The 18,691-nt window shown below is 35.1% G+C and overlaps 1 protein-coding gene across 1 annotated transcript; it reads left to right on the top strand.

The window, feature by feature from the left end:
- Window positions 1-17,425: 17,425 nt before the first annotated feature.
- LOC149183190 (transmembrane 9 superfamily member 1) lies at window positions 17,426-18,231 on the top strand. Its single transcript, XM_089418682.1, has one exon. It carries the CDS (start codon window positions 17,439-17,441, stop codon window positions 18,132-18,134), a length of 696 nt encoding a protein of 231 aa, XP_089274808.1. The 5' UTR covers window positions 17,426-17,438; the 3' UTR covers window positions 18,135-18,231.
- Window positions 18,232-18,691: the final 460 nt, after the last annotated feature.

The following is an 18,691-nucleotide window of genomic DNA, read 5'->3' as shown; positions in this document are numbered from 1 at the left end:
GGACGAAGAGTTTGGATTACGTGACATTGTTGATTAAATTTAAGTTATGCTTGTAAATCAAGCTTTGCAATGTTTTGACTTTGACATTTTATGAGAAGAATAAACACTCAATTAGGGTTGTTATATATTCAATATTTGTAATATGTGATTTTCGCATTGATTTTTAAGTTAATAATTATTTTTTGAAAAAAAAGTGATTATTATTTTTTTTTGACATGAAATTCATAAAAAAAGCTATTATTTTACCATTTTTAGTTAAAATTATCGTATAAAAATTGTGATTTTGACATGTCAATTCTAGCAAAAAATTATCAAAACGTGTAGTTTTCTAGTTATATTTATGTTAAAAATGGTTATTTTTATGTCCATTGTTAAAAAATATTGTTTCTTAGAAACAATAATTTCATGTGGATTGAAAAATTAATTAAGGATGTATAAATATGTAGAATATCGAAAATTTTAAATATTGACCTCCTAATTTAAAAATGCAAACAATAAAAACCTCACTAAAAAAAAAGTTAAAATTAAAATAAAAAACAAGAAAATGTGAAGAAAACAACCACTTCAAAAATGATCAAATTTACAAAATAATTATTTACATTTTATACATTAGAAAATTTAAAGCCAAAAAACAGGTCTTTAAAAAAAAGGGGGTGATGCAGAATACTTACTTTTTTAAATCAGCATGAAAATCACTACCATTTTAAAACGATTCTAAAATGTAATGTACATAAAAAAATTAAAGTGCCAAAAACTACGCTCTAAAAAAAACATGTTCGTTTTGCATCACCCCTTTTCAAAATCAGGTCACTTTTTTTCTATCTCTACGAAACGGGTAACAGTATCAGTTCCCATTTCAAAGTTTACATTGTTTCATCTATTCTTAATATGATTCTCATCTTAATGGCCCAAAACTCATAATCTTTACCAGACAAAACAAACGGTGCAAAATAAGGACTAAAGGAATCCATATTCATAATGTGAAAATCACCTTCAAAAATTAATTATAAAAAAATAACTTTTTAAAAGATAATTTTATCTCTTTTTTATCTCTTTCTTTATATCTCCCTTTTTATTTATTTAATTATTTTTTGCGGTCTCCTAATAATAAACTATTTTTGAAAATAAAAATATCAGACTTCCATCATCCCAATTACATATAACTTCAACCTTACTACATAACACTTTTCAAAAAATATAATTTTAATAAATAAGTTTATGTGACTCCATCAAGGGAAATTATCCATTAATTGTTAAGTAATTATTTTATTTGATACTTCCCACTTGCATGTTGACTTTTCAAAACAATGGTGGCTCATGGCAGTTCGAATGGATATAGCGGAGTTGTAAAGTAATAAATTAATTTATTCTTCTATTGGTTTCTATTTATGCCATCTATACACCAAATGAGTTCAGTTACGATGACTCAAGATAGTGCATCAATTATGCATAGTTGATTTCTCTCGTTCACAGTTTGTTGAAGATAATCCACTCTAATCCCCTTGGATCAATCGATTGATGGTGGCTCAAATGTGGTCAGATCTTCTCACTCAATGACAACGATTAGGGTTTCTCGTAGTGGTGGTGGTAGATTTGAGTTTGTGGGTTTGTGTGACTATGGTTGAGTCCCATTTTTGGGTTGTGTTATATTCTTTCCACGAATAGTTCACGTAGTTAACTGAGGGGTTAGAGGGTGGGCAAAGCCCCCTCCTTTGTTGAGCTGATTGCGTAGCGGGGGGTTCACAAGGGGTTTGAGGGATGAAGGTAGCCCCTCGCTACGGGGTCCGAGGTAGCACCCCGGAAAATTTTGTTTTTAGACCCTATATTAGGTTGGGTGGACCTACCTATGGTTTTGTGAATGATTTTCGCACATGGTTTTGGACGTGATGGTTTTCGGTCCATGGTTTTGGATGCGATGCTTTTTGGTCCATGGTATTGGATGCTTCAGCATGAATAAATATGTATTGTAACATTGAAAGGAACATAATGAAAAATTAAGTTGGTAGTCCCAATTTTGGGATCCAATGGAAAATCTCTGTGTATATGTGTTTTATGTGTTATGCTCTCGCATTGTTTATTTTCTATGTTTTAGAATTCGTATGTAGGTAATTTCTATACAGGGTTAAAACCTACATTTGGTATCAAAGTTGTTTTGGCTTCAAGGGGACACCTTTGTTGCTGAGGGGTTTTGCTTGGGCCTATGGTAGACCCTGTTCAATGGGAGATCTGCAGGATCGATTCTACTAGTGAAAGAAGATGGCAAGTATTGGAAAGATAGAGATCAAGAAATTTAATGGTTAGAGTTTTGAGTTATGGAAACTCAAGATGGAGGATCTGTTGGTGGATAAAGATCAGTGGGTCACGGTAGATCCAGGTACTAAACCAACGGTGTGTCCAATGAAGAATGGAAAAAGTTGGAGTGGAAGGCTAAGAGCACAATACGATTATGTGTCTCAGATTCAATATTGTTGAATGTATCAGGGGAAGCTGTGACGAAGGCTTTATGGGACAAGTTAGGGACTTTGTACCAATCTAAGTCTCTGGTGAATAAATTGTTCCTACAGAAAAAGTTGTATAACCCGAGGATGAAAGATGGAGACTCGGTGACAGAACATCTAAACGCATTTAATATTGTGTTTGATGAAATAGTCTCATCCTTGCTGACAAAGGAGATGAGACGGAAAAAAATGGAGAGCCAGAATGGTGATGCCTTATTTGTACAAGGATGGTCCCAGAACAAAAACAAAAATAAGTCATCGAGTGAGAGATCTAAATCTAGAGGGAGGTCTAAATCTCTAGGAAAACTTGTAAAGGTGGTGTGTTGGAAATGCATAAAGGAAGGGCACTACAAAAGAGATTGTAAATCTAAATCTCCTGGCAAAGGAAAGGGATTTGATGACGCTCCTTCTACAGAGGCCAAAACCACCTCAGATGAAGGTGGGGATGCGTACTTGGCTTCTTCAAGTACACATGTAGATCATGAGGCATGGTTGATTGACTCAGGTGCATCCTTTTACTTCACTCCCCATAGAGAGTGGTTCTGCGAGTATGAGAAATATGATGGTGGTGATGTCTTCTTGGGGGATGACAAGAAGGCTAGTATCATTGGTCGCAAAAAAGTAAAGATGAAGATGCAAGGTGGAAGGGTTAGAACACTTTCGGGTGTTCTGCATATTCCTGGATTGGCCAGAAATCTGATTTTCGTAAGAAAGTTGGATGATGCAAGTGTAAAAACAGTGTTCAAGAAGGATACCTACAAAATGGTTCGAGGAGCATTGGTATTGATGCGAGGTGTTCGGATTGGAACTTTGTACAGGCTACAAGGTAGCATTGTTATTGATGGGTACAATAGTTCTGTGGTTCCTGAAAGTGGAGCAAAAAATCTAGTGGTCTTTGGAGAGAAGACCATGTTGTGGCATCAATGGCTTGGACATATTGGAGAGAAGGGCCTTCGAATACTTCATGGTAAAGGTATGGTAGAAGGTATGAGTAATAGCTCTCTAGATTTTGATTTCTGTGAAAATTGTGTATATGGGAAGCAAAATCGGGTGAGTTTCCCCTTTGGTGGTAAGAGGGCGAAACATATATTAAAACTTGTGCACAGTGATGTGTTTGGACCTATGAAGGTTCTATCACTAGGTAAGTCTGTGTACTATGCATCATTTATAGATGGCTTCTCAAGGAATACATGGATATATTTTCTTAACAAGAAATATGAAGTCTTTGACAAGTTTAAAGAATTTAAGGCTCTAGTGGAAAACCAGACAGAGAAGAAGATAAAGGTGTTGAGGACAGATAAAAATGGAGAGTTTTGCAGCAAGGAATTTAAAGAATTTTGAAAGAAGTGTGGTATAGCACGATAGAAGAGTACTCCATACACACCTGAGCAAAATGGAGTTGCAGAAATAATGAGCAAGACGTTGATGGAAAGTGCAAGAAGCATGCTCAATGGTGCCGAATTAGGACAAGAATTTTGGGCAGAAGCGGTGGAGACATCGTGTTACCTGGTCAATAGATCATCTTCATCAGCATTGGAGGATAAGACTCCACAAGAGGTAAGGACTGGTAAGAAACCCTCTCTTTCACATCTGAGGGTATTTGGATGTGATGCATATGTACATGTTCCAAAGGAGAAAAGAACCGAGTTGGATAGTAAATCTGAAAAGTGCATTTAATTGTGTATAAGGATGGTTTAAAGGGTTATAAGCTTTGGAACCTAGTAACAAGGAAGGTTGTGTACAACCGAGATGTGGTGTTCAGAGAGGTCAAGGATGTTATTAAACATGAAGTCCAACCAAAGGAACCTAAGAAGATAGAGTTTGAGCTTAAGGAGGAAGAATCGTACTCTACAGCAGAGGAGGAATCAAAAGATGAAGAGCCACAAACTCCAGGTGTGAGAAGATCAGTTTGAGAAAGAAGGCAACTGAAAAGTTATAGTTCATCTGCTTTCTATTCAAATTTTTCTTTATCTGTTACTGATGATGATCCAAAAACTGTGAAGGAAGCAGTAGATTCAGAGGATGGAAAACTCTGGAAAGAGGCCATGGTTGATGAAATGACATCTTTGCACAAAAATGAGGATTGGGATCTGGTGGAGTTTCCAGATGGAAGGAAACCCATTGGTAACAAATGGGTATTCAAAAAGAAGACAAATGCAGAAGGAAAGGTGGAGAAATGAAAAGCTAAGTTGGTAGAAAAAGGTTGTTCCCAGGTTCTGGGAATTGATTTTGGTGATATTTTTTCTCCTATTGCCAAGGTAGCTTCTATTAGATTACTTTTATTTGTTGCTACTACTTTTGATTTTGAGGTAGAATCGATGGATGTGAAGGCAACATTTCTTCATAGGGATCTGGAAGAAGAGATCTACTTGAAGCAACCTGAAGGTTTTGTGGTGAAGGGAAAAAAAGAAATGGTATGCAAGTTAAAGAAGTCTTTGTATGGGTTAAAACAGTCACCAAGGCTGTGGTATCAAAAATTTGATACATTTATACGAGGACTTGGCTTCACTAGAAGCAAAGCAAATCACTATGTGTATTTTAAATTAATTGCTAACTTTGTTATTTATCTGGTCTTGCATGTGGATGATATGTTTCTAGTTGGAAATGACAAAGAAACTATATAGGATTTGAAAACCCAATTGTCCTCCAAATTCAACATGAAAGATCTTGGTACTGCAGACTGTATTTTGGGCATGGAAATTAAAAGAGACTTTTATCGGGAAGACTAGTGTCCATTCAGAGCTACTGGTCCCACTAAGACGGGTAGCTATCTTAGAAACAAACAAACTAAAGTCACTTGTGTTTTCCTTTATGAGATATAGACGAGAAAAAAGCATAGAGTGCCAGCCTTAGTCTTTCGCTTGGCTCCTTGCTTGTTTCCTTTCCCCTTTGACAGAAATTCACCACTCTTTCCTCACTTGTCCCGCTTCGAAGAACACCTGTCGAATCAAAGCAGCATGATACCATCAAAGCATAGAGATATATAACCATAAACAATATAGGAACATATACATATAACCATCCAAATGCATATATCAAGACAAGATTCAGAGATACACAAGCATATGGAGGAAAAATCAAATAGCTTTATTGATAGAAGTAGTAGAAGAGAGGATTACAACCCATTGGTCTGACCCAACACCATCCTCCCAGCATGAAAGCCCTCTTCACCTCATGAAAAGCTTAGATCACCCAACAATGTTGCACAGAGAAACCAATAGCACTTCCTTACAAAATACAATGTTCCAGCCTCTGGATCTCTAGGATGAGGGATCCATATATAGATGTTTGCAGGTGGGTGAGTCAACTTCTAGCATTTTGATTAGTGTCATCTCTCTGATAGTTATTGGTTTCACTTGGATATTTCATGATCTCTTACTCATCCCTGGGCGAATTCAGAGAGGCAAGTGTCAAATGGGCAGTTTCTAGAAGATTCTTTGGGTTTCCACCTAGCCAACTGCCTCTGCCATTTGTCTTCTCTCGCTCATCACACCCTATAGAAGGGCTTTCCAGTATGCATCACACTTTTTGCATGTGGCAAGTGAGATGCATCGCACCCTTAGCACTGAGCAGTCTGTATGGTCTTGTTTTGACCAGTTCTAAGTAGTTCTTCAGGGAGAACTTCTAGGAGATGATGTAATCAGCTGACCTTGCTCCTTTAGGGTATGAAACAAAACTTTTAGGGACTTAGAAGCCCTTGGTTTATGGACATATTTTATTGGGGTTTCAGTGCCCAAATATGTCTATAACAGAGGCCGAGCAAGGAGGAATCTCTGGTTAAACCAGAGGAAGTATGTCGAGACAATACTACAGAGGTTTAATATGTAGGATAGTAAATCGGTGAAGGTTCCTATTCCTGTAGGTGTGAGGTTATCTGTTGAACAGTGTCCCAAGACACAAGAAGAGGAAGAGGACATGTCTCGTGTTCCATATGCAAATGCAGCCAATAGCCTGATGTATGCAATGGTCTGTACTAGACTAGACATTGCACATGCAGTGGAAGTATTGAGCAGGTTTATGTCAAAACCAGGGAAGGAGCAGTGGATATCAGTGAAGCTGGTTTTCAGGTATTTGCATGGCACTAGTGATTATGGTTTGTGCTACCAAGGAAGACCAGGATTGGACAGAGTGTTGGATATTCATGGCTTTGTTAATGCAGATTGGGCTGGAGATCTGGATTAGAGAAGATCTACAAGTGGGTATGTATTTAACCTATTTGGAGGTGCAGTTAGTTGGATGAGTAAGAAACAATCTGTAGTGGCACTATCAACTACAGAGGAAAAATACATGGCAGCCACTCACGCAAGCAAGGAAGTAGTTTGGTTGCAGAGATTGTGTTCAAATATGGGGTTAGAACATGGAGCTATAAGGATAGAAAATGACAACCAAAGTGCAATTTTCTTGGCAAAGAACCCTGCATATCATTCAATGACAAAGCACATTGATGTTCAGTGTCACTTTGTGAGGGATATGACAGAAGACAAAAAGGTGTTGCTGGTAAAGGTGGACACTTTGAAAAATACTACAGATGCATTGAAAAAATTTGTGAGCTCTGAGAAGTTCTCTTGGTGTAGAGAAACAATGGGTGTTGTAAGGCTGGATAAATGACTAAGCTCTCTTTTGGCCCCCTATGGAAAGAAAACAACAAGTGGGAGAATGTTGGGTTGTGTTATATTCTTTCCACGACTAGCCCACATAGTTAACCAGGGGGTTAGAGGGGGGCAGAGCCCCCCCTTCGTTGCATCGATTATGTAGCAGGGGGGTCACAGGGGGTTTGAGGGGTGCGGGTAGCCCCCCTTTATGGGGTCCGGGGTAGTGCCCCAAAATTTTTTGTTTTTGTACCCTATATTAGGTTGGGCAAACCTACCTATGGTTTTGTGCATGATTTTCGCACATGGTTTTGGACGCGATGGTTTTTGGTCCATGGTTTTGAACGCGATGGTTTTCAGTCCATGGTATTGGATGCTTCGACATGTATAAATATGTATTGTAACATTGAAATGAACATAATGAAAAATTAAGCTGGTAGTCCCATTTTTGGGATCTAAGGGAAAATCTCTGTGTATATGTATTTTATGTGTTATGCTCTCGCATCGTTTATTTTCTATGTTTTAGAATTTGTATGTAGGTAATTTCTATATGGGGTTAAAACCTACACCCATGACACATTTCTAATATGGCATCTCTACAAGCTAGTGGCTAATCACGAATCCCAAACAACAATGACAACGATGATCTTTCATACTGGTATCAACAATGGTTGTGCAAATGGCATAATATTGGTTCTCTAGCTCAAACAATAATTGTTTTGGCAGCTCTCAGTGAATATTGCTCAGAGCTCCTACAACTAATAATAATGAATAGCGTATTTCCTCTATGGGTGGTTCTGTAGGCTATGGCTACAAAATATCAGATACTTTAGCTCCTCCAATTCTATGGCTCTAATGTAAGTAGTTATTGACAATGGATCTTCCTTTGGTCAATCCACCATGGCAAAAGATCACAACAATGTCTGCTTAAAACCTCGATTTTCATCTTTTCTCGAATACATCTTTAGTGGCCTAGTCTCAAGACACCTATTAAATATGGTGGGTGGCTATGTAGGCCAATGTCCAATCAAATCTCCCAAATGAAAACTATTGCAACTCTACAAACCAATGCTCAACAAACAATGGGTGTTAATTCCTTAATAGTCAGTGGATTCTTCAATTCCTAATCTTCTTGGATTTTCTAGATTTAATACCAATTTGATAGATGGACAAAGGAGGAAATAACAAAATAAGATGCTCAAATATGAACTACTATTTAGTGAATTGTTTCATTCAATTTCTTGAAGTTACAAGATTATAAAGACTCAAAACCACTAAGAATAAACATGCTAACCTAAATTCACATACATGACACATACACGAATTTAGCTAAATTTAGTTTTCTAAAAATAACCCAACCTAATAGCTAACTAAACTTTATGATTTCAATTAACATGAAAAAATATTCTCTTACATTTTAACATATACCTTAAAAATATGGTAGATATATTATATGTATTAATACTCACCCTTTCGAGATGATGTAATGGTCAAGGATGTCCTTATCATTTACCTTTTTAGAGTTTGGGCCTCTTCCTCACTAAATGGTATAAAGATAATATTAATAGTTGCAATGCAACATAGTCCTTTCCTTAACTACTAATTAATCGATTAAGGTTGTGTGGAATGCAAAATAAGCACAATGAAAGTTTCCTCTGCACTTTCACACTTTTTACAATGACATATCACCCAAAGAAACGCCTAATAGAATTTGTAAGATGAAAAAATTTCATTTAACCGAAGAATTAGTGCGGGTTTTTATCTGATTAACACATGTCACTGTTACAACTCCAAACACAAACGTGTTATCTGTATCATTTGTACATGTCAACAACTAAAAAAACTCACCATATACCGAGTGAATCAAAGATTACTAGTAAACATTACTGTTAATCATTGCAATCAGAGCATTAATTATACTTTAACTAACTATTATATCAAGAAGTATTTTTAATGACAATAGGTGACATGAAAACTATTTACAGCATTTAGTACCAAAACATGTGAAAAATGACGAGTGAAAGGAAGCCATATATGGGAAAATTATGTTGAGACAAAATTATTTGTGAAGATGTGGGACTCTACAATGAGAGATATTGACCATAGTGAAAACAACTCCTCACTCAACATTAAAAAATTAAGGCTTATTCATACTATTAATATCTATTCAACAAATCGATGCACAATCAAACCATAGCTTGAGTGCTTAATATAATTTACTCTGATGCATTGTGTAATGATTTTTGGTTGTAAGCATATCAATAAAATCATATCTATCGATATTCTATAATAGTATTTTCGGAATTTATTCGGCAAATCAATGTGCAAAAATCACATTGTTCAAGTACTTCATAATAATAAATATTTGTAAACAAGTCAAGAATATGCATAGGTCTCTGCAACTAGTATTCTTCACAACAAATTGAAATGATGTGTGGACCCCTTTCGCGCACTTTTTCTGCACATTGCTTCGTTTTCCAACAACATTTTGCCAAAATGTTATATATATTCAATCAACCTTCTATGGCAAGGATCAACTAATATAAAAATATTAATTAATTTTTAATTCTATCACTAACAAAAACTCTCTTCCTCATAAATGTAAGTATTTATTCGATGAATTGATACATAGTCAAGACATCGTTCCAAAGACTAATAACATTTACTCTATCATATTGTGTAATGATTACTTTCTCTTAACAAATCAAGAAGATCATATCTATCAATATTATAAAATATTATTTTAGGAATTTATTTTGCGAATCAAAGACATCTTTTGAGTGCTTAATATTATTTACTAGTTGTAAACAAATTAAGAAGGCCTACATGGCTCCATAGCCATTATCATTGGAAGAATGTGTGAAAAGGGTTATGTGTGGAAAAACCTTTGTTCCCTCATTTCTAAAGCTCTGCATATGCTACCCCTTTACATATCTTACCCCTCTACATATATTAGCATATATTAAAAAAATTAATTAAGAATTAATCCTATGATTAACATATATTTTCAAAACTTATTATTAACATAGCTTATCTAAATAAAAGGCTATTGAATTTCGCTATTGGTTTTGGTTTCTAGGTTCTTGTTTTTTCATCCTACAGTTTTCCTACGAGGCACAATGAAGAAACAATGTAATCATGAATAAAATGATAATTAAATTTTGTATTAATAATTCTTCATCTAACCTTTTTAATTTCATGTATTGTCATTTATTTAATTAATTTAACATAATCTTATTTTCAATTATTTTTATATTTTTTCTTGGGTTGATTTAGCCACAAGAAGTTTGAACTTCAAGTCTCATGATTTACATATTACTTCATGATATGACACCAATTAAATTACCCAAATAGACATATATATATATATATATATATTCAACTATGAAGAATGGAAAATTTTATATTTAAAACAATTAAAATGATGAAAAATCATAGTCAACTATGTTCAATAATGAAAAATTATGTTGAACCTTAGGCATGACTGAAAAGGTCAACCGTCATGCCCACCTATATTCTAAGATAATCAACTATCTACACCATAATTGAGTTGAGAGTTTATGTAACACCCTTCTCCCACATCCACCCAAGTAACCATGCCAACCAGGGTAAAAATGAGATGAGAGGCTACTATGATTAGATTTGACCTCCTATGTGACCTTAAGAAAGTTGAATCGATGGAACGTCACACACAGTCATCCAACATCATCAGCAAAACCATCAGGAGACAGGTCAACCACTCAGACAACATGTACCTGGGTCCCATTATTATTCTGCACCTCTTAGTCCATAGTCGCTCTCATGCTATGGGAAAGAGGTTGACCAAAGACCTGTAGTTGCTCTCATAGGCATACCTTCCAGTGATTGTGGACCAAAATTTCCAGTTCTGTGCCAGCAACTCGGGGAATTAAACCAATTTTTCAGGCCGAGAGCCCAAGCCACTACCCAGAATGGAATGATAGCTCAAAATCAGATAAAGTACAAGGAAACAATGGAGAAAAAGTAATAAACTCAACAAGCCCCCACTAACCATGACATGAATTTCATCAAACATATTGTCAACATGTAATCTACAGGTGTAAACAACAGAACTAACTATAGGAATTTCATACTTATCTCATAATCACTATGAATCATTGTTCCCTCATGTCATTTGCTGCATATTCATCTATTAGGTCATAGACACATTATCCATTCACATACAAGTAAAAACATGCTGAGAGACATACATAGCTACTATCATGAAATGTACATATAACCAAAATAGTAGGAATAGAAATACGATAAACATATCAACCATCAAAATCCACATATACACCAGTAAATTTACACATCAAAATCAATGGAATGAATTTCTCATTAATCAATGCAATGAACTAACCGGTGATGGGACTATTACATTCCACTTGACCATAGATTGGTTGAGCCAATTCTCTCTTCAGCCAAACACCTTGTGCCATATTCCAAGCATGAATGTGGGACTCATAGAAAACATCCAAAACACCAACCAATGTGGATGCCACTGAAGTTCTTCACTTACACCGTGAGGAATATGAGTGCCTCTTAGTCTCTTAGGATTTATCGTGCATCCGTAGTCTGATCCAAGGATCAATAGCCCTACGCTGAGGCATACTCTTCAGGCTTTACCATGCATTCCATCCTGGAATCACTAGGCCCAATAGAGAGAAAATCCACCTCTTGACTTTACCGTATACCCTGTGATTCACCGGCAAGGATTCCCCGGCCCACCAAGGCAAAGAATCTGGCTTTACCACAACCCATAGTCTGGTTTAGGGGTTACTAGGTCAGTGGCTTCATGCATCCTTAGACCATTTCAGTGACCACTACACCATTTGTTTTTCAATTCAGAGATCCACCCCCACTCAGCTTCAAATCCAATCTAGCCATCCCATATAAACTGAATGATTGAACCCATCTCATCAAAGCTATCAAGAAATGGAAAGTCTAGGCTAAAAATATTGTCACACCTAGAAAAACCCATGCCATGGTAGAAAAGAAACACAAGCAATCCCATGCATGCCAAATCTATCAAGGAAAATACACATGCAAGTTGATACCTGTAATGTCTCATAATAATAATAATAATAAATAATAATATAATATAATATTAAAATATAAGCAAATAAATAGTAAACAATAAAAAAAGATAATAATAGTAAATAGATAATAAATAATGAAGAAATATAATAACAAATAAATAAAATAGTAAAGTTCTAAATAAGTATATATAAAAGTAAAATATAAAATATTAAGTAAAGTTAACAAAAAGTAAAAAAAAAAAAAAAGGTTAACTAAAAGAACTATAGAAATAGTAAAAATAAGTAAAGTTATCAAAAAAATAAAAAAATAAAAATTAATAAAATAAGAAATAAATAAATTAAGAGAAAATTTAACTTAAGTAAAACTCAAAATAAAAAATTAAAAGTCGTATGTTGACAGATGGAATGTGTGCATGCAGTTCCCCTTCCAATGTTTGGTCTATTTAATAGACGGTGATGAAGATGAGAAATCATTCCTTCATCCATTCTCTGGGGAGAAAAGTGTTGTGAGACAAAGGATTCACTATAGTAGTACATTGATTGAGGGCTTTGTGGTGGCTAGTTGTAGAAAGATTATATGCAGCTGAGCCTATGGCTGGGTGGAGAGTTGTCCCCTAAACTTTGTTGCGGTTAACAAGATTCAAATAGCATTCAACGTTGAAATTACAAGTAAGGAATATCATCGCTACATGTAAATTGTCTTTGCTCCTACCTCTAAAAAATTCTAAGCTAATTAGTTGAATAGAGATGTGTTACATGTAAATTGTCTTTGCTCCTACCTCTAAAAAATTCTAAGCTAATTAGTTGAATAGAGATGTGTTAATTGTAAATCGCAAAATTGATCTAATTAGTTGCACGTTTAAATTTCAGAATTGTTACATATGATATCAGAGCAAAATTTCAACTCTGCGTGACCTAGGTAAAAATTTTAAAAAATATTTAATTAAATTTATTATAAATTTGGAAAAAAAAAATACTTAATTAAATTTATTAATAATTTTTCTTCAAATATTGTAAAATATATATATATTGTTAATCTTACTTTTATAACCTAAAAAACAACCAGAAGAGGAAAAAATGTTTAAGAAAATACTTAATTAAAGTTATCATAAATATTTAAAATATTATATATTTTTTTTTTTAAATAATGATTCTAATTCATACTCCCATATTCATTTAAATAATTGTGAGAATATTGAACTTTATTTAATAAATAAAAAATAATAATAAATTAAATTAATTGTTTAAATATTCTAACTCTTAAGTTGATGAGACTCAACTACCATACCGAAATTTGCAACTAACTATCTGGACGTCTTGCATTGTTCTCTACAACTATCTTCCCCTTAAACTGAACCGATAGTAAAAATTAGATACTTGCAAATAATTACCATTAAGAAATTTCTGGTATCAAAAAAAATATATCATAAACTTTTAACAACCTTGCAAATAATTACCATTAAGCTTTTTCCGTTATCAAAAAAAATATATATCATCCAGGGTGTAGCGTTTCTTTTCGCTGGTGGATGTTCTTTATGCTTATTTCTTTTTTTCCCTGGTCGAGGATGGGTGGCATGGGACCGTTGGAGTAATATATCCCATTTATTTAATTTTATTTTATTTTTTTATATATTTTAGTATTTATATGTTAATACATTGAACTTTTTTCTGTATTTACGTTTATCATATTTGGGATTATAATTGTCTTCACACAGTTTATCAGATTTTTATTATTATCCACTTTCATATATTTAATAGAAATGCATTACGTTTTTTACTCAAAATTAAAAATATTAAATTTGAATTAATATTCGTTTAAAGTGAAAAAGGTTTAGCAATTTGTATGGAGTTAGATTTCAAATTCTTTAATCATATGAGAGTAAAAGTTATTAATTAATATAATATGGAAAATGCAATATATCATATTGCTGTAATATGAAATATTATTTATAATTAAATAAACTTAAATAATAATGAAGGTATATCCTTTTCTTATTTAAAGTATGATGTATAGTTATATTTTAAGAACAGAAGATGATGTTTGTGATGCATTTTGCAAATTTATAAATATATTAATAGAAATAAGTAAATTCAATTTAATATTTTGAAAAGCATTTATTATGGATATATTAAATATAATGCAAATTTATTTTTACAGTAGAAAATACTTATTTTGGTGGACATGTTTATTTACCATTTTATATTGTAATGGTGAATATGAGAATATAACCTGCATTAATTGTTAGTACAATTAACATTAGTAATCAAATATCAATTATTGATGGTTTTTTGATAGAATTATGGTTAACAAGTCCATTTGTATAATTGCTCTAAGGTAGTTTTAGACACATAACATAATAACAAGAAAGAGTCATTGCGTGTTCACATGTTTTAAAGTTTAAAAATGTCTTAGCTGCGAATATACAAAAATATATATTTATGTCATGGAGTTGGATTAACCAAAAATGCCAATTGCAAGAAGAACATGAGTTGCATCTTTCAGTGTTCTATAATAGTATGGTCATTTAGGCAAGGTGATATGTTGGATATAAAACATGATATAGTATCTATGATGGATTAATGATGATTATGGGAAATATTGTTAGTTTGATGGTTGATCTTGCTTCGAGGACATAACCTGTTGAAGAGGGGGAGAATGGATGGTTTCAATTCTTAAGAGAAAATTCCAAAAATAGAAATAATGATTTCAAAACATATGATAAGTGTAGGAAAGAAGCAAGTTATGTCATAGAAAAGAAGCATATGAATTCATATTTGGGAATAACCATGAAAGATATTGAAGCAACTTATAATTAGTATAACTAGTGAGATATCACCCTTGATACATTCATTATGTCACATATGAAGATAATGATCTTATGTTGAGGACATGTATTTGTGTGGAAGGACTCAAGATGTATCTCAAGTGTTTCTTGAGGTTTGATGATAAAGACCTAACTATGGACATTAAAAAGAGACTATATAATATGAAATAACATACTAAACTGATATTATGCTAAACTAGTCAAGGTTCAATGGGACCTGTTAGACTCCGTCTTGTCAGCTCGCGCAGTCGAATTCACCAAGTTGCAGAGGCTGGTTCTCCTTGCCAAAAGTTCAATATTAATTATCCCTGCAAGCAGACAAAGAAAAATCCCTCATTCAAAATCAGCAAATTTAAAAAAAGGGAATTAGAAAACAGAGTTTGTAATAATGTGTTGGAGCATAATTGGCAAAAGAATATTGCAAAGAGGATTTCATCAGATGGTGGTGGTGCACTCATCATTGATTATGGAAAAAATGGAATAATTTCAGACAGCTTACAGGTCATAAGGAAGCACAAATTTGTTCATATTTTAGTTGACCCAGGAAATGCAGACCTTAGTGCTTATGTTGATTTGCTTATGTAAAACAAATCATGGAAGAAATGGTAGGTTCATGTCTTCGATCAACATAGAGTGATTGCATAGTTTAGAGGGCGAAAAACTGTGTCTGCATACCCATGGCAGTATTACAGGTTGGGCGTGCTACGCATCAGGCAACAATTCTCAGTGTAATTTTACACGCGCGCTACACATCAGGAGCGCGCGGCACGTTGGGTGAGGCGCGCTACGCATTGGAGTTTATGCCCAGAACTTTGCCTGAAACGCACTCAAACACCTCTTCTCATGCATCAGTAAATATTCACCACTAGACTTGTTCTCTGAATCATGTGATAGAATACATCGAGCCATTGAGGGACTCTTTGAAACTCCTCAGAGTAATTTACGGATATTCTTGAAAGGTTCTTTGGCATATTGATAGAGCATTATGCTCATGTTAAACATATGAGTGTAGAGGGCGAGACTAAATCTTCTGTTCTACATTTATCTGCGGATGAGGTGAAAGATCTTTCGAAGGCCGGCCAGAGAAGCAAACGGTGTCACAGTCTCCACAGTGTCTCGGCATCTCAGGTTACTTGCTCTCTGTGGATGGTCTCATTATATATGGGTCTCGGTGCTTCGCATTTAGCTCAGTGAAACATCATCTATGGCTCTCGCATTTTACTATATCATGGCATCTATGGTACTCTCATTTCTCTGTATCATGGCTCTCGCTTTCCATTGTCTCTTGGCATCTCAGTGGTATCACAGTTATGTTTGGCACTTGGCATCTCAATGGTATGATCACAGCCACAGTATATTGGCTCAGAGTCTCAACTCTGGTATTCATATGGTCTTGATGGGCAGTCTCTCGATTGGGCGTATACTCTCTGCAATTTGATACACAATATGTTGTCTCTGCGTTATGGTCACAGTGATATGTATGGAGGTCTCAACGCTGTTCTGCGATGGGTGTATTGTTTCTACAAATCTATGCTAGCATCTATATTCATATATACATATAGAGTAATGTCTATGGTCAGCGGTACTTATATGGTTGGCACAAGCACTCTCCCGACATCCCTATAGTCTCAGCGTCACTATTATATCGACCTGTTTCAGCACTAGATGAGTCTCGGCTCTGTCATATAAACTGTATGTATGGCATGATCAATTGCAGAGCATCACAGATGTATGATAGCAGTATTGTATATATGGTTCAGTTAGATATGTGTCCCAGTTCAGTTCTATGAATAGCAGCATTGGCATTCTATTCGTTGACATCACCATTACAATATATGTATGGCGCTATTGGCATCACAGTTCAAGAATATTATTGTGAAAATCAATAATGACCAAATAATTCATGTCAACCTCACTCAGGAGAATCCAAAGCCGCTTATTGCTGGGAAGACATTAGAACTTACCTATTCAGTCCATTGGGTCGAGACCAACATAACCTTTGCCAGGCGTTTTGATGTCTACTTAGAATATCCTTTCTTTGGACATCAGATCCATTGGTTCTCCATCTTCAATTCATTTATGATGGTTATTTTTCTCACGGGTTTAGTCTCAATGATCCTGATGCAGACTCTGAGAAATGACTATGCAAAGTATGCTCGCGAAGAAGATGATTTGGAAAGCCTAGAGAGGGATGTTAGTGAAAAGTCAGGGTGAAAACTTGTTCATGGAGATGTTTTCCCAACACCACGAAACTTGGTCTTGCTGTCAGCATTAGTGGGCTCGGGTGCACAACTTGACATGCTTGTGCTTCTTGTTATCTTGCTGGCAATTGTTGGCATGCTATATATTGGGTGTGGGGCAATTGTCACCACTTTCATTGGCTGCTATGCCCTTACCTTATTTATATCTGGCTATGTGAGCGGAGGATTGTATTCACGTAATGATGGAAAGCGTTGGATAAAGCCAATGGTTCTTACGACATCTCTCTTCCCATTTATGTGCTTTGGCATTGGATTTGTACTGAACATCATTGCCATATTCTATGGTTCTCTGGCTGCCATTCCTTTTGGCACTATGGTGGTTGTCCTTGTAATCTGGGCATTTATATCTTTCCCTCTAGCACTCCTTGGAACGGTTGTTGGAAGAAATTGGAGCGGGGCTCCAAATAATCCTTGTCGTGTGAAGACCATTCCTCGCCCAATTCCAGAAAAGAAGTGGTATCTGACACCAACAGTGGTGTCACTGATGGGTGGTCTGCTTCCCTTTGGGGGTATTTTCATTGAAATGTATTTTGTTTTCACCTCATTTTGGAAATACAAGGTATATTATGTTTACGGCTTCATGTTGCTGGTGTTTTTTATTCTTGTTATTGCGACCATCTGTGTTACAATCGTTGGAACATACTTCTTGCTTAATGCTGAAAATTATCGCTGGCAATGGACATCATTCTTCTCAGCCGCATCAACGGCTGCTTATGTGTATCTTTATTCTATATACTATTACCACATGAAGACAAAGATGTCTGGATTTTTCCAGACCAGTTTCAATTTTGGCTACACTCTAATGTTCCGCCTTGGTTTAGGCATCCTTTGTGGGGTTGTTGGTTACCTAGGCTCTACATTGTTTGTAAGAAGAATTTATCGGAACATCAAATGTGATTGAGGAGAAGTAGATTGGAAACAGAATGAAATATATTTATGCCAGAGCTATTGCAGGGATTGTTTAAGGCACCTGTTTCTTCCCAGGGAAAAAGGATTATAGTTCCGTGATATTGAATCTGCTGGTCGAATTGCAGGTTAGATACAAATCAGTTATGTCGGACAAACGTTGGAGGCAGTGATAGGGTAGCAACAGCTGGCTCATGAATATGGCCCAAGAGCGCTATTCAAACGGAGCCAAGATACCATATTTCTTGGATAGTATAACGGTGAACGGCAGCAAAGTAAAAAGTCAAAGTTTAAATTGGAACGAAGATATACATCACAGCAGAAGACATAGGATTCGATTCCTATTTAAGACTTCAGTTAATGATTCAAAGGGATCTGCGCTCCAGTTTATTGGCCATCAGAGGATTTTAAGGGGAACAATTTTCTGTTTTTAGAATAAAGAGATGATTCTATCTCTATTTATGTAACTTCAGGTGAAACAGCGCCCCTGTTTTTTGGGTCGATCTGTTTTCTCCTAGGACAGTCTTATTTAATGTATGAAAAATCATTTTG

This window comes from Pinus tabuliformis, chromosome 3_2 (genome assembly GCF_031772625.1).
Source record: "Pinus tabuliformis cultivar Carrire ecotype Pingquan chromosome 3_2, CPIR1, whole genome shotgun sequence".
Taxonomy (NCBI): domain Eukaryota; kingdom Viridiplantae; phylum Streptophyta; class Pinopsida; order Pinales; family Pinaceae; genus Pinus; species Pinus tabuliformis.
The sequence above is the reverse complement of the archived record's forward strand: the minus strand, read 5'-3'. Positions and strand labels throughout refer to the sequence as shown.